The 16,886-nt window shown below is 46.7% G+C and overlaps 1 protein-coding gene and 1 long non-coding RNA gene across 2 annotated transcripts; one reads left to right on the top strand and one right to left on the bottom strand.

Annotated features, from left to right (window-relative positions):
• Positions 1-909: 909 nt before the first annotated feature.
• Positions 910-15,545, bottom strand: brd2b (bromodomain containing 2b). The gene is made up of 13 exons (XM_048260972.1): positions 15,439-15,545; positions 13,811-14,141; positions 11,983-12,120; positions 11,432-11,600; positions 9,435-9,634; positions 8,633-9,100; positions 8,109-8,237; positions 7,536-7,802; positions 5,889-5,989; positions 5,603-5,773; positions 4,255-4,553; positions 3,493-3,621; positions 910-2,951 (listed from the first exon to the last, which is right to left on the bottom strand). The coding sequence occupies exons 1-13, from the start codon at positions 15,468-15,470 to the stop codon at positions 2,824-2,826; spliced, it is 2,562 nt and encodes an 853-aa protein (XP_048116929.1). The 5' UTR covers positions 15,471-15,545; the 3' UTR covers positions 910-2,823.
• On the top strand, positions 12,921-13,793 carry LOC125305911. The gene is made up of 3 exons (XR_007195473.1): positions 12,921-12,971; positions 13,010-13,012; positions 13,421-13,793. It is a non-coding gene; the product is annotated as an uncharacterized LOC125305911 (long non-coding RNA).
• Positions 15,546-16,886: the final 1,341 nt, after the last annotated feature.

Below are 16,886 nucleotides of genomic sequence, written 5' to 3'. Positions count from 1 at the left end.
GTGTGCTGCATCACCAAGGGCACCGGGCTCCTGCATCCAGGAATGATCATGTGATGATTTATGTGAATACATTGTGTTGTGATCTCGCCGCTGGAGCAAGGTTGGTGTCATGAAGCCTTGCACAGGCACATTTCTGCCGAAATAGACGCCCGATAAGTGCCCAAAAAGCATTGCAATATGGCCGCCGAGTGGAGGGACTTGCCTAAAAGGACTTTGCTCAAGGCACCTCAAAATGCTTGGGCAAGGTACCTCTGACCCGTCAGCGCCCCCCTGTGGCACTCGGCCACCGATGCACCAGGAAGTGGATAAACCGAAGCTGAGCATAAATGCAAATGGTGTCACTGAAAGCTATTCAATTTCACACCCACATGATGGCACTGTGAGTTTAGTTTCTTGATCATTAAGGAGGCCAAAGGAACACAAGTATCTAATATACAGACAGGCCAACAGAGCTTCCAATCCAGGAAGATAATTATTTACTTTGGCACCTGAATATAGCTAATCATCAGCAATAGTTTCTGCTCATAGGGGATCAATAAGCTCACAAACTCGGAGCTTATTACTGTTTATTACTCTGCAAAATTTGTCTACCCAATTCCTGTGGGTGATGTGCTCACGCTGTTGGCTGAAGAGTTTGTACAACTGATAACTGTTCAAATAATGAAGACTATAAGGGCACACCTTTAAAAAGGCTGCTGTTGTGGCAGTATTAATCCAGTGGCAAAAAGACTGATGGAAGGCAGCATTTGGTAACGAAACAGGAAAGAGCAGGGGGGGGGGCAGAATATCAAGCAGCAAATTATGCCCCATAGTTCTATTAAATATGAATTCCATTTGAAGGAAAATCTGCCTTATTACTTTCAAGCCCAAACACCCTCTGAACAGACAATGGCAAAGAAGAAAAAAAGCTTTTTTAAAGAACAAAATCTCTTTTAATATGTACAGACGAGATGTTTGTTGATGCAGCCAGAAGCTATATTAACCGAGGTTGTACAATATCCAAAAACTCAACAATGGAGAGTCAGATAGTCTAACATTTTTTTGTTGTTTTTTTACACTGAAAAAGGGAGGGAAAAAAACAAAACAAAACTAGAAGACACAAATAGAAACATGATCTACAGTACAACTGTTATACAAGGAATGGTGTGAAGACCAGTTCTGAAGTCTTTTTTACTATACATGTGTCCTTGCTATTACGTTAGCAATGAATGTGTCTTGTCCTGAGTTAACATAGTACAAATAATACAGTTCGCCAAGTCAAGCATAAAAATCAAGCGTAAACTAGCACCATCCTCTCTAGTTCAGGCAAGCTGACGCTAGAGTCTCCAACTCCAACTTTTTTTCCTCTTTTTTTTTTTTTTTTTTTTTTACAGTACCGACCCCCAGACACAGGTGACATATCTGTGGTTCAGAGAGAGATGTGAGGTGTGAGAGTGGTCTTATGAAAACAACAACAACAAAATAGCTTCTGCCATAACAGGCCAAGTCAAAAACCAGACAACGATGGAAAAAATAACCCAAAACAAAACTAATAGCAGATCCTTGTTTTTTTTTGTTTTTTAAAACAACAACAGGTATGGACAAAAATTGACAGGACAGAGCAAAAAACAATGGGGGGAAAATGAATAGCTTTGTCTATTATACACATCAAATAGCTGGAGCAAAGTGATGCACACACAGTACAAAGGGGACAGATATACAAGCTAAAACACTTCACTGATAGCACACAGAGGACTTTCATTTCAGAATGGTTGTGACAGGAGAATCATACGACATTAGATTTTCAGGTGTCACATAATGTTGGAGGTGATCGATCGACAAGACATAGGCTATGACTTTAAATGACCTCCATCGTGAACTAAAAGAAACTCTCCACCCACAACAAACATGTGCATCTGAAATGAAATTCACCATCTCACCGACATGTTCATCTGACTTTTATCATAGTGACCACCAATTGCAACCACTCCAGCAAGGGCTTCCTATGTCCCCAGACAGATGACCGTCCTACCTAAAGCAATGCAACATCACAAGCTTGAGCCCAGCTGAGATGCTCTTAAGTGTTTGAAACCTGCAGCACAGGGATCTTTCCAGGGGTAAGGTTTGAAACCTGCAGCACAGGGATCTTTCCAGGGGTCAGGTTTGAAACCTGCAGCACAGGGATCTTTCCAGGGGTCAGGTTTGAAAGCATTAACACGGGGGGAAAAACAGGGGAAAACAAAAGTAAAACAAACAAAACAACAAAAAGAAAAGGAAATCTTCTGGGTCTCCAGCTGCTGACTGAGCTCAGAAAAAGAAACAAGTGTCCAGATGTCCCCACCACACTCTCTCTTTTCTCCTCTCCTCTCCTCTCCTCTTCCCTCCTCTCTTCTCCTCTTCTCTCCTCTCCTCTCCTCTTCCCTCCTCTCTTCTCCTCTTCTCTCCTCTCCTCTCCTCTTCCCTCCTCTCTTCTCCTCTTCTCTCCTCTCCTCTCTTCTCCCACTATGGGCTGCTCCTTAAAATGCTTCTTTATGAAAGAAAATTATATTCCTTATAATCTGTACAGCTATTTACACAGAAAGCAGGAGGGCAGGCTGCCAAGTGGGGGCCTCTGGGTAAGGGAACCCCCCCCTGCCCCGATACTCTGCTGGGGGAGAGGGGGGTACTGGGGTGTTAGGGGGTTGTTCCACCTCCTCCGCAGAAGCTGGGAAGGAGCGGTCTCTAACTGCCCCCCTGTGGGGTAGCAACAAGCCTGGTCTGCTCCCTGAGTTCTGTCAGTCTCCCCCACTCTCGCTCTCTCCCTCACACATTCACGCCGCCTCTTTTCCTGTAGGGAGGGGCAGCTCAGTCTGAGTCGCTGGTGTCGGAGGAGGAGGAGGAAGAGGACGAGGAGGACGAAGAGTCCGAGCTGGAGCTGCTGGCACTGAGGCGGGAGGGGACCGGGTGGGGCTCCGCCGCGCTGGGCTTCTCCACTGGGACAGAGAGGAGAGAGGGACAGAGGTCAGTCCAAAACACGCATACACAAAACACTACGCCATCATTTTCTCAAAACATTTGTTATCAAAAGGCAGTCAGTTTGTTTTGGATGTGCCCGAGAGAGAGAGAGAGAGAGAAGAGAGAAAGAAAGAGAGAGAGAAAGAGAGAGAGAGAGAGAGCACCCTAACTGAGGTGGGCTCCATGGAGGGAAAGCAAAGTTTAAGATGCACAGTGAGGATGAGATTCAGGGAGAGCGGGCGTTTAACCACCATTAAATATTCACCATTTGTCTCCTGCGCAGGCACACACAGCCACAGGAACTACGGGAGCAAGAGATGTCTAGGCAGAAGTGTGTGTGTGTGTGTGTGTGCGCGATGCAAAGCCCCTAGCGTGGATACAACAGAGGAACTGTTGTAACAGAGGAACTGTAGCTCTTTTAGCCGTCTAGACAGGGCAGTCTGAATGAGAGTGAGTAAGTGTGTGTGTGGTTTCAATTTGATGTATAGTTCTGTGTGTGTGTGTGTGAGAGCTACTCACCCTTGGGCTTCTGGGGTTTCTTGGCGGAGTTGAGCTGACCGCTGACGTCCTGCAGTCTCCTCTCCAGCTCTCGTCTCTTCTCCAGCGCCAGCTCCTCTTTGGACTTCCCACCGCCTGCCTTCTTGACCACTACACACACACAAAACACACACAAAACACACGTGTGAGGACGCGCGGGTGAGAGCTCTGGGTTGGAACTTTCATAGGTTTCTATTAGACACTGTTTCTGCTCACTCCCTCCAGAACACAGTCCTCAGAAGTATATGAAAGGAACGAGACAGTGTTATTCTAAGAGGTATCTCCGGTCTCTCAACTGTTTGTATATGTGTGTGTGTGTGTGTGTGTGTGTGTGTGTGTGTGTGTGTGTGCATGAGAGTGAGACTGACAGAGTGAGACCGAGAGAGCGCTCGTGCGTGTGTGTGCATGAGAGTGAGACTGAGAGCGTGTGTGGGGGGCAGTCGTGGCCTACTGGTTAGGGCTTCAGGCTTGTAACCGGAGGGTTGCCGGTTCAATACCCGACCAGTAGGAACGGCTGAAGTGCCCTTGAGCAAGGCACCTAACCCCTTACTGCTCCCCGATTCACTAAATAATGAGCTGTGAAGTAACTTTTACAATTTTTTTTTTTAAAGGATACCGACTAATTATCGTTATCATCAAAATCACAAAAAAATAGAGATATTATTTTTTGTCCATATCGCCCACCCCTAGTATGTATGTGTGTGTGTGTGTGTGTGTGTGTGTGTGTGTGTGTGTGAGACTGACCGTAGGGCTTGCGCGGCTTCTTGCGCAGGCAGGTCATGACGTAGCGCTCGAGCTCGCGCAGTGTGGACGGCTTGAGCGTTTCGAAGTCGATCTCGATCTCCTCGGGGTTGGTGTCTCGCAGCGAGGGCTCGCGCGCCTGGATGATGTGCACCACGCGGCCCAGCTTCTCGCCCGGCAGCTTGTTGATGTCCAGGCTCAGCTGCCGCTTCTCGTCGTACGACATGGGGCTGGTCTCCTCCTCCTCCTCCGAGTCGTAGTGCGGCAGCGCGTACACCGGAACCTGGCTCTTCTTGGCAGGCCTGTTGGGGAGGAGGTGGAGGTTTAACACACAGCGCTGCTTATGCCACATAATGGCATGTGCTGGAACACACTACAACTCAATTACATGATGTAATACACAGGTTATCATATTAATATTCATCTTCATGTAATATCACTTTCATAAACATCTCTGCTCCATTTATTCGTGTCTTGTGTTGTCCTGGACCATTGTACAGGCCAGAGCAGGCCACATTCTGCACATCATTTCACATTAAAGATGATAAAACATTTCAAGGTCAAACAAGTATTCACAACTATTCTGTTGACTACAAAAGCAGTACAATAAGTACAGAGCAGACAGAATAAGGTCCTGTGTGTCCACCAATCCCGTTTTTTGCGCCAATGGCGGCTATTTTCTACTCAAATCCTATGAAGTTCAGCGTTCACAGTGCTCAGTGCCCTTGGCGGCGAAAAAAGCTCTCGGCGCTGACCGTTTTTTTTTTTCTGCAGTGCTCAGAGCGCTTTTACAACAGCGCTGGCCTCGTCAATGTCACTTCTCTCTGGACGACCGTAACCTAGCAACAATAAACACTTGACCGAAGCACTCTGAAAATTAAGTTAAGGGGGAACTATCAACACAAAAAACTCGATTTGTAGACACAGGCCCTAATGTCCTGCAAAGCTGATGCTGGTGGTGGGAATGATGGTCAGTCTAGCGGTCAGCAGATCAGTACCGAGGCAGAGGCTAAGCAGATAGCATTTAGACTAAATGGGCACGCCACCGCATCAGACAACCAAATAAGGGCACGAGCCCAGGAGAAGAGGGGGACATAAGGACAGGGCTATTAAGAGAGAAGATAACAAGACAGAGGGACAGGATGACCACACCAGATAACAGAGGGGACAGGAAAGAAGGGAGAGAGACATAAAAAAGAAAGAAAATCAACCAAAAATAACCAAACAAAGATAGAGAGAGATAGAGATAGATAGAGAGAGATAGATAGATAGATAGATAGATAGAGAGAGATAGAGAGATAGATAGATAGATAGGGGAGGGGGTTGGGCAGGGCGAGGCTGGTTGACTCACTTGTTGGTCTTGTTGCTCTTCTTGGCCGCCCCCTTCTTGCCCTGTGTGGAGGAGGCGGCCCGGCTGGACTTGCTCTTGGTGGCCTTGACCTTCTCCAGCCTTCCCCTGCCCCTCGCCCTCTCTCTCTCTCCCTCTCCCTCTCTCAAGGCCCCTCTCTCTCTCTCTCCCGGCCTGCCAAGGCTTCCCTCTCTCCACTCCTCCCTCCTGGTTGGTTCTTGGGGCGGCCTTATGCTTGTCCGCCTTCTTCTTCTTCTTCTTCTTATTCTTCTTCTTCTAAGTGTCCTACTTCTTCTTCTTCTTCTTGTCCTTCTTCTTCTCGCGCTTCTTCTTGGGCTTGATGATGGGGCCTTGGGAGAGCGCAGCCAGCTGCTCATGCACCGCACGCAGCTGAGGAGAGGAGAGGAGAGAGGAGAGGGGAGGAGAGGGGGGAGGAGAGAGGAGAGGGGAGAGGGAGAGGAGCTGTTAGAGCACTCAACCACACACACATGCACACTTCTAACCACATTCACACTATTGTAACCACACACACACACACTAACAGTATTGTAACCACACACACACTTGAGAAAAAACACTCTCTCGTGTCCTTGCCATGCACATGTGCGTGTGCGCATACACACACACACACACACACAGACACATCACTAAAGTGTTCACCTTGGCCTGTGGGCTCTATAATTAAATATACCACCAAGGAATCATGGCAGAATACAAATCTAAAGCCTCTTTAAAACATGAGAAGAAACAGGCGGTGTTAAAAGATCTACTCTATATTGAGACAAGTTAGAAGTTCAACTCAACATAAACCTTGATTTGTGTGATCAGGACTTTTTGCCTTGCTGCCCAGACAGAGTTCATTTTGTCATAATGAAAAGCTTGCTATGCCTTAGGCTGCCTTTACATAGCTAATTAGAGAATAAATCAATACCTTCTCATTACACTAATGGTGTAACTTGTTTTTATTAGTGTCACACACAGCAAACATTAGCCGCCCACGGCAGTCAATTATATATCACAGTGGTCAATTTCCCCAAAATAATTGAAAAACTAAATCTAATATTTAGGATAATTCCCACTACTTTCATACATATCATTTCAGCCAATTACGTAAAGACTGATTCAAGAAAGTTATGCGGAAGTTTTTCATTACTAATTGCATATTACAAGTCTGGAAACCTCTCATAACAGCAAAATAAATTAACACGTTATAAGATGAGTTAGTAGATTAGCTCCACTTTCTACCAGTTTGACAACATAGATCTTTTTAATTCCTAATTGCATATTACAAGTCTTAAAACCTCTCTCATAACAACAAAATAAATGAACAGTTATCAGATGGGCTAGTAGATTAGCTTCACTTTCTTTGACAACGTAGCTCTTTTTTAATTTACAAAGTAATTCAAAAGCAGTTTTGTACCATTATGATAAGCATCTACTTGCTACCAATTATGAATTTGTGACTAGCCTCAGGTCAATGTGAACATATCAAAGTCCGTGTGAAGTCATTACCGACACTTTCTTTGAACCACTCATATTGCAAGTAATCTTTCAACTGAGTCTGAGTTATGTCAACAATTAGTTAGTTTAGCAAAATATGTGCTACCACTAGCATGCCAAAACCAGTCTACCTGCCTCCTGCTTATCTGGTAGTGTGGGTTTATCGTGTTTTCTTTGTCGACTGGTATGTGTGTGTGTGTGCGTGTGTGTGTGAGAGTGAGAGTGCGTGTGTGTGTGTGTGTGTGTGAGTGTGTGTGAGAGTGAGAGAGTGTGTGTGAGAGTGAGAGAGTGTGTGTGAGAGTGTGTGTGTGAGAGTGAGAGTGTGTGTGTGTGAGAGTGAGAGAGTGTGTGAGTGTGTGTGTGAGAGTGTGTGTGAGAGTGTGTGTGAGAGTGTGTGTGTGAGAGTGTGTGTGTGAGAGTGTGTGTGTTCCCATACCTGTGTGCAGACCTGGTCCTGTAGCTCGGCCAGGCGGTGGGCCCTCTCCTCCTCGCTGTCGGAGCTGGGGCTGCTCTCACTCTCACTGTCGCTGCTCGGCTCGCTCTCCGACGACGAGGAGGATGATGAGGAGGAGGACGAAGACGAGGAAGAGTGCCTTCCCAGCATGCCCATGCTGCCGCGGCCCACCGCCATGGCGGCCAGATCCTCATCTTCCTCCTCCAGGACCTCGTCCGGCATCTTGGCGTAGCGGAACTCAAACACATCCTGAGTGGAAACACGTGGAAAAGAGATTGTTCGCCATCTAGTATCATCAACTCGTATAAATAGGGTGCATCTTGTTCATCTTGCTCATCAACACAATGAAATTAGCCATTTCACTTCAATTATCATTAAACCAAATGAGGGCACTAAAAATAAACACATGTGCCACCAAAAATGTAACAATGACAAATGTAACTCCAATAAGTCTGGGTAGTGCAACCAAATGTCTATCTCTAATCTAATCTAATCTAATCTAATATTTTCCTGTCTAGCAGGCAGCTGACGGTGAGGCCCATGCGGAGTACTGACCTGCAGCTTGCGAGCCATGGCCACCACGTCGTGGTCCGGAGGGTTGTACTTGTAACAGTTGGAGAACATGAGCCTGATGTCCACGGCAAACTGCTGTGCGTCTCGGTACTCCCGCTCGTCCATCTTCCTCTGGAGGAGCGAACAGACAGGAGAGGACAGAGAGGCGAGATGAGGAGCGAACAGACAGGAGAGGACAGAGAGGCGACACGAGGAGCGGCCCTGCTAAACACAGATGCCCCCCACTGTGCAAACTGATCATATTTTACACCATGTCTTTTGATGAACCTGATTAATGTTCCAGTTGAGATCATGCATGTTTTTATACACATTTCAGTAGTCATGCATGTTTTTATACACGTTTCAGTAGTCATGCATGTTTTTATACATATTTCAGTAGTAATGCATGTTTTTTTATGCATTTCAGTAGTAATGCATGTTTTTGTATGCATTTCAGTAGTAATGCATGTTTTTCAATGTCTGGTAGGTTCAGAAGTCATGACTGCCTTTTGTATGCGCTGCACTACCTTCACGAGGCTGAGGTCCATGGGGTACTTGATGATGTCATGGTAGTCGTGCAGGCCGAGCGCGGACACGTCCACGGGCTTGTAGAAGGGCCAGGCGTAGGCAGCGTGCTTCTTGGAGAGCAGCTCCTTCAGGATGCCGTTGCAGTACTTGAGCTGCTGGCTCAGCTTGGCCCTGCGCCGCGCACCGCCAGGAGGTGGCCGCACCGAGTCCGGCAGGTCCTTACGTGGAGGCTTGATGGGCCGCCCGCTGCCCCCGCGCCGGCCGAGCATCTTGGCCCCCGTCGGTGCCACCCCGCCCGGCTGCATCTCCACCACCGAGACGGGCACCAGGGAGAGCGGCGCGTCCGGGGTGAGGCCGTGGCCCTTGCCCATGCCGCCCACACGGGCCTGGGAGAGCGGCGGCGCAAGAGGGGGGTAGGCCATGGTGCTCGGGGTGGTCGTGTCAGCCTTGCGCTTCACACCCTTCTTCTGCACGATGATAGAAACAGACATACACACACACACGTAATTTAAGTTGAAGGAGAGGGTCGCACTACTTAAACATGATACTTAAGGTCACTGCACAGTTACTGCAGATTAAATGCAATGACACTATTGTGATTTTCAACAGAAGAGTAATTAGACCTTTCCTGCAGCATAGTACAGGACAGTCCACCATTAGACCTTTTCTCAGCTCAGTGCCACTACTATTTATAGGCAGGGTGGTGGATACAACCCTAAAGAGTCTGGCTATTAGTCTGTGTGACTGTAACAGGGTGTGGCAGCAGGTGTGTGTGTGTGTGTGTGTGTGTGTGTGTGTTACCTTTGCGGTGGGCTGGGTGTGGGGGGGCAGGCCCAGCACGCCGTGGCTGGTGAGCACGGTGGGTGGCGGCAGGCTCTTGGTGAGCAGCGTCTGTGGGGGGGTGGGGTAGCGGGAGTCGGGCGTGTCGGGGGACGAGGACGAGGAGTAGGCCGACTGGGACACCGCCGGCACCTGGTGAGCTGTGCTCACGCCCCCCGGAGCTGCACAGGACCACAGAGGACACACACATCAGAGTGCTGCACTACACTACACACACACACACACACACACACATCAGAGGGCTGCACTACACACACACACACATCAGAGGGGTGCGCTACACACACACACACATACCAGAGGGGTGCACTACACACACACACAGACACACACACACACATCAGAGGGGTGCGCTACACACACACACACACACACACATCAGAGGGGTGTACTACACACACATCAGAAGGGTGTACTACCAAACAATAGAAGAGGGATGTTCAGCCTAAAGCTCAAGGTGTGCTCATTTGTCAGACTACTGGCTTGTTGCTTGCCATTTTGTTTACAGCTTAAACTGCATTGGGATGCACAAATATTTGGACTTAAAAAGTTGAAAGAAAACAAATCCGCCAGGAACGTATGGATAGAGGGCATGGTAATCTATGAAGACAAGGATGATGACTGAATTCACAGAGACGCAGCAAGCGATAAGTAGTGCAGAATAAATGCACACTGATTTCAACATTTTGCAGATGTTTGTTCATTACATCATAAAGAGGAACAAGTTAACAAATATAAAACAAAGGGCAAATTGGTGGATTTGTGCAGATGTATCCTCATATGACCACTCTTACAACACTCCAGTCTGCCGCCAATGTGAAATTGGTACGATCATGTTGTGACACATCAGAGGAATCCCATAGGAATGTACCATAATCATAGTGGTTGTCAAAACGTCCATAGTGGTTAGAACGATTAATTGCATTTGCGATAATATTGCGATATGATCAAACGCGATTTTCTAACCGCAAAGACTGCGATTACACTCTGACAGGGGCAGCCGTGGCCTACTGGTTAGCTCTTCGGACTTGTAACCGGAGGGTTGCCGGTTTGAACCCCGACCAGTATGGCTGAAGTGCCCTTGAGCAAGGCACCTAACCTCTTACTGCTCCCCTAGTGCTTACTAGCGCGACTATATGCCTTCTTTAAAGTGCAGTAGAGAGAGCTACTTTGGTTAAAAAAAATAAATCTCTTCATTACCTTTTGCTGGATTATTGCCATGTCCCTGGTTCCTAATTCCTTTCTCTTACTCCCCTGTGCTGCAACTCTAGCAGGTAACTTTGTTAACTTCTCCAGCTGACTTCATGACTCTTAAGGCTAAACAGCCATTCGCTGCAACTCTCTGTGGTAACTTTGTTTATCCAACTGACTATTGGCTGGAGAGTACAGTGATAAGAGGGTGCATTAGCGATTTCCGAGGAGGTTGGTTGCAGCATTTGTCACAGTTAATATGCGAGTAGTTGACAAACAGCAGCTAACCACAACAATCCAGCTGTGTTCTAACATTAGCTTACCAGCTAAGATTCTTATATGCCTGCTGCTAACTGTTGATAACGTTGCCTGTTGATTTGTTATTGATTGTTATAAGATTGTTATTTTGCGTGCATAAGTAGTGAACTTAATTTGCACTGCGGTGTTGATGATAATTTGGGGAACAACGAGCTGTACTGTCATTCGGCCATGTTGCAGGATTGTTCTGATTCATGATGTGCACGGTGTGTGTGTGTGTGTGTGTGTGTGTGTGTGACAAGGTGACAAGCACCGTGGCTGTATCAGTTTTCTGCCGCAGAAGGGCACAGATTGTATTTGAGGGAACACTAATTTTCAAAGCTGAAATGTCAACATATACTAGCCTACTGTGATTGAAATAAAAATATAATTCGTATTAATTAAATTATCACCTAAACCTAACGTCATCATAACCGGACTACTGAACCCCGGAGGCAGGTGGGTCCTACCATGTCCATGGCGCATCCCCCGCTGTCCCTTGCGGCCTCTCCCAGACTTGGTGGGCCTGCTGCGGGGGGCCGGCGGGGCGATCTCCAGCTCCTCCTCCGGCATCTGGGCCACCTTCTGCAGGAACGCCTTCTCCAAAGACTGAGCCATCAGCACTATGTCATCAGTGGGCTGGGGGAACACAGACCAGACCTTCTCAAACATCAACCCCCCACACCACGTTCCACAAATGTGCCAGAACTTGTCAAACTTCATTGAATGTAAGGGATGACTGCCACCGGAGGTGTCCAGTTACTGAATTATTGGACAAGGCCGGAGGCAAAGAACTCCACAATGCAAAGCTGTACTGTAAACATAGCAGCAGCATTGTAATGAATTCCTGTGTGAATGTGTGTATGAAAGACTTCTCATCTACCTTTACATTTTACATTTCTTCATTTAGCAGACATTACTCAAGGGCACAACGGCGTAAGCCGGGAATTGAACCCACAACTTTCAGGCTACTGCATGCTAGCTATAGCTCGTTAAGCACTATGCTACCACCGCCCCCTACCTTATTGTAGATGTAACAGTTGGTGAACATAGTGTTGAAGTCCTGTATGCACTCGTTGGCACTGCGATAGTAGTTGTTCTCCAGACGTTTCCTGATGGTCCCCAGATCCATGGGCTGCTTGATGATCTTGTGGTAGTCCTGACCAAGAACACCACAACAACGTTATTTGTGCTCACACTTGCACCCTCTTGGCATGTACCATCATGGTCTGCCCATTTAAAGTCACTGGCATCTACAGACTAACAAGCCACTTTGAGTTGTCACTCAAACACACAACACTCAACAAACAAGAAGACAAGCAAAAGCCATAAAGATCTCTCACTCAAGCCCCACACACACACACACAATAATCATTAGCGTGCAGAGGACCTATCAATGGAGCAGAGGACCTGCAGTTTGCTGCAGCGATACTGCCAGCAATGCACATAGTACCTACCAAAATGTAGACAATAACTACCTCTTACAACAGTTCAACTAATATTGGCCCTGGGCACTTTAATAATGCTGTATGCAGACATAGCTCACAGGCACAAATCCAAAACCAAATGCCACTGAGATAGAGTACACTTCAGTTCACACTGCAGCTCTTAGAGTCGCACATATAGACTCTACACACCGCACAACAAAAACAGATGCCACATTTACACTTAATTAATTTGGCAATCATTCAAGACGCTTTTATCCTAAGCAACTTACAAAATCAGGAATATCATTCAAGCTACATTGCAAAGACCTTAGGTTACAATAAATACTACTACAATAACTAATACCATCAGAGGTAGTCCAACAAATACCACTACCAGAGGTCAAACTACTCGAACGAGGTGGTGGTAGAAGGAGAAGGAAGAAGAAGGGAACAGAGGGAGAGAAGAGAGGAAGGGAGTGCATGATGAGTGTGTGTTAGGAGGGAAGGGAGTGCATGATGAGTGTGTGTTAGGAGGGAAGGGAGGAAGGGAGTGCATGATGAGTGTGTGTTAGGAGGGAAGAGAGTGCATGATGAGTGTGGGTTAGGAGGGAAGGGAGGAAGGGAGTGCATGATGAGTGTGTGTTAGGAGGGAAGAGAGTGCATGATGAGTGTGTGTTAGGAGGGAAGAGAGGAAGGGAGTGCATGATGAGTGTGTGTTAGGAGGGAAGGGAGGAAGGGAGTGCATGATGAGTGTGTGTTAGGAGGGAAGAGAGTGCATGATGAGTGTGTGTTAGGAGGGAAGAGAGGAAGGGAGGCAGTGAGTGTGTGTTAGGAGGGAAGGGAGGAAGGGAGTGCATGATGAGTGTGTGTTAGGAGGGAAGAGAGTGCATGATGAGTGTGTGTTAGGAGGGAAGAGAGTGCATGATGAGTGTGTTAGGAGGGAAGGAGGAAGGAGTGCATGATGAGTGTGTGTTAGGAGGGAAGAGAGTGCAGGAGGGATAGGAGGGAAGGGAGGAAGAGTGTGTTAGGAAGAGAGAGTGCATGATGAGTGTGTGTTAGGCCTTTGGGGTTGTTAGGACAGTACTCTCCGAAGAGCTGGATCCTCAAGAGCTTCTTGAAGATAGAAAGGGGCCGCACTCTGGTAAGTCATTCCACCATCAGGGAACAACAAATGAAAATACTCTGGATCACCGGGTGTGTAGGGGCGGCAGTGACAGATGACGCTCCCTTGAGGAATGCAGTGGCCGAGGGATAACATAAGCCTTAATGAAAGTAAGTAAGTGGAAGGAGACCCAGTAATCACTTTGCAGACATGCATTAGTGACCTAACACCACGCTGTAGCGGCACAGAACTTGCTGTCCAAACATGGAGCCACAACACAACTCCACAGAAAGCCGCTACACTCGGTCACACAAACTCACCGGCAGGTTGAGGCGCACAGCGTCCACGGGCTGGTGGAAGGGCCAGGCGAAGTGGTGGCGCCACAGGGCCTTGACCATGGCCTTGTGAAGGAACTGCAGCTGGTTGGTGATGCGGCCGCCCCGGGAGGGGTCGCTGACGGGGGGCTGGGTCGGCTGCGTGGGCATGGTGGGGCCGGACGGCGCGGGCGGCGGAGGGGGCGCGGTGGGCAGTGCGGGGCTCTCGAAGCCCTCAAAGAGCAGCGAGGGCTTACGGATGCGCTTCCCGGCACCGGCCGTCATCATGCCGGGGTCCATCCCGCCGACGAGCGACAGGCCCACTCCCAGAGAGCCACTGCCACAGAAACACACACACAGCAGCGAGACAACGGGGGAAGTCCAGGGAGTAGAGGATGGGGTGGATGAAAAAGGAGGGAAATTGCATTTAGATAAAAACAGTTGAAAATTGATTTTTAACATAGACAATTAACAATATTAGGGATGGACAAGTGATATCTGGCCTTAATATAAACCCTTAGTGATTACTGCAATTATGCCAAGGTTAATTGGGATTATCCTGTTATAATAACGTTCACAAATCAATGTAAGGCCAGTCTAAAAAGAACATTTACACAGCTGATGTTGCATGCAACGTTCATTTGTCTTGAAGCTATAGTTTTGTTCTAAGGTCTAATTTAAACACACACATACATCCACATATAAGCTACTCGCACTTTGACAAGTCATTTTCTGCTTCCAATCACACATATAGTCGTCTATAAATGGTTCACATGATAAACAACTGCTAGGAGAGAGTGGGTGTGATATAAATAAGGAACTCCACACAAAATGGAAACGGGTAGATTGCAGGTCTTGGCCGACATTAACCATAAGCCCAGCCCAAGGTAGGCTAACACAAAAACAGACATTTCACAACGTTATACCGTAATTGCGTTTGATCACAGCGATTTACCATACATAATGTGCTAGATTAGCATATTCTTAATTCACTGTGGCCAAAACAAAGATGTATACATTTCGATTCACCAAAGCCTATACACTCTAAATGAGTCACTGATCATCACATGGACTACCTAACCTTACGTGTTTGTAAACATAGGCGCAATCTGCTAACCCAGATGGGCAGACGCGCCTCAGATGATTACGCAACCGAAGTAGCTAGCAGTAGATACTCAATGACTGAGCCGGATTCCAGTCTCAACACAACCAAAACTAACTATTACACAGAGATTTACTTCACATTCCGCATTTAGTGAATAGTTACCACTCAGGGCTATATAACTATAATCTTTTCAGCTAGAAAATGGCGGCAGCGCAGTTCCGCGGGGCGGGTTAGCTAGCCTAGTTCTGACTACTCTTGTCATCATAGATGGTACCCATTGTTCAATTACTAAAGCACATAGGATATTTCTTCTAAAATACACATCAAGGTGATGAACGAACACGTCTGCGAGCATAATGATTAAAATTAACCACAGTTAATTAACGGTCCGTAGCTAGATTTTATGCGCCCGGATCGGTTTTCAAGAGCGGAGCTCACACAAAGCTAGGCGAAACGGCTCATTCTTAAATACCGTGACTTTATGATTTATTTCATGCGTGAAGTGGGTGCAAAACAAACTAGAATGTACCTGTCAAGAGGCGAATTAATAGCCGCATCCATCAGGATGGATCTGGATTTTAAACGTAGCCCAATTACTCAGAATTGTTCCACCGCTCGGATTCGAGTCATCCCTTGGCGGTGCAACTAGTAAATAGTGCCGGGTAACTTCCGCCTAATGCATTATGAACCTTCCCCAGCCAGGCGGAACCTTGCTGAATTGGACCAATCCCACACGCCGACTGTAGTCGTTTCAAGTTGCTACAGGCTGGTCAAGCAATCCATCATTACCACCCCTATGTTACCACCGCACTAGAAGGCAATACAGTCGATGTATTTCAACGATAGGTTAGTGTAACGCGGGACGTGTAAAGCTGTTCTCACAGCAGCGAGAATGTTATAAGATCTTTGTGATATGCAAAATGGCAGCATATTGTAACAAAATATTTTATAATTTTGTCTAGTAGCCTATATCTATTGGACTGACTGACCGATCTGATAGGACTCTGACTGCCTGCATTGCCAAACTTCTCCTAAGGCCACTTTAAGGAGCAGTAGGCCTACTTCAGGTTTGAGGGCATGGGGAGTGTGGTTATTTGATTATTGGCAATTAGTGGGGTCCAATAAGTATTCTGGACCAGGCTGTGTGAAAAGTGATTTAAGTAGGCATTTTAAAAGAGAGAAATCAAAACAATGAGGGTTAGAGGCACGTTAGATCAGTAGATGTCCAAACATGCAAGACTTGAGAGACTATTAAATATTTTTTTCCGTAGGCCAAACCGTTTTAGAGATAATGGCAAAAACTGGCAAAAAACGTAAACTTAATTATTACAGGATTACCTTGCAGTCAGTGTGTAGCCGACCATTTCATGCGTCTAAGTAGCAGCAGGCGAGGTTTCGAACCCACCTGCCAGTTTTGCTGTATTTTGGCCTGACGGTTTTTACACTTACACTTTTAGCCCTTTCTAAAAACTGATGAGAATAGGGTTCCAGCAGCTGTGCTACTTGGATCCCTAATAATAATAGCCTAACAACAATAATTAATCATGATAATAATTTAAACTTTCAAAATTCTATGAAATGGGAATGGGACATTTTACTAACAAGCATGTAAAACCACCATAGACATTAGTATAATTTCTTATTTATTTTTGATCAGATGTGGGAAAATAATAGGTCTATTGTGCCATGTGTTATAGGCTCTGTAAAAATTAAATAAAAAACAGAAGCTCCTATTATCAGTGTATATCGGGAAGGGAAGCTCAAATTCTTTGAAGTTGCCCCATGCAAGCCTGTTGGTGTTAGCTTTGATTGCCTAACCTTTCATCTAAAATCACACCCTGTCAGGGAGTTAAAATAGCAACATGGGAAAGCAGCATATTGTTATGTGACGCTGACGGTATTGATTTCAGACCGATTTCGCCACTGCTGCAAGGGCGTGAGTGTTCCACAAGCTCTTAGACAAAGTAATGGGTGTTT

Source organism: Alosa alosa, chromosome 13 (assembly GCF_017589495.1).
Source record: "Alosa alosa isolate M-15738 ecotype Scorff River chromosome 13, AALO_Geno_1.1, whole genome shotgun sequence".
NCBI lineage: Eukaryota > Metazoa > Chordata > Actinopteri > Clupeiformes > Clupeidae > Alosa > Alosa alosa.
This window is presented reverse-complemented; position numbering and strand designations above follow the sequence as displayed.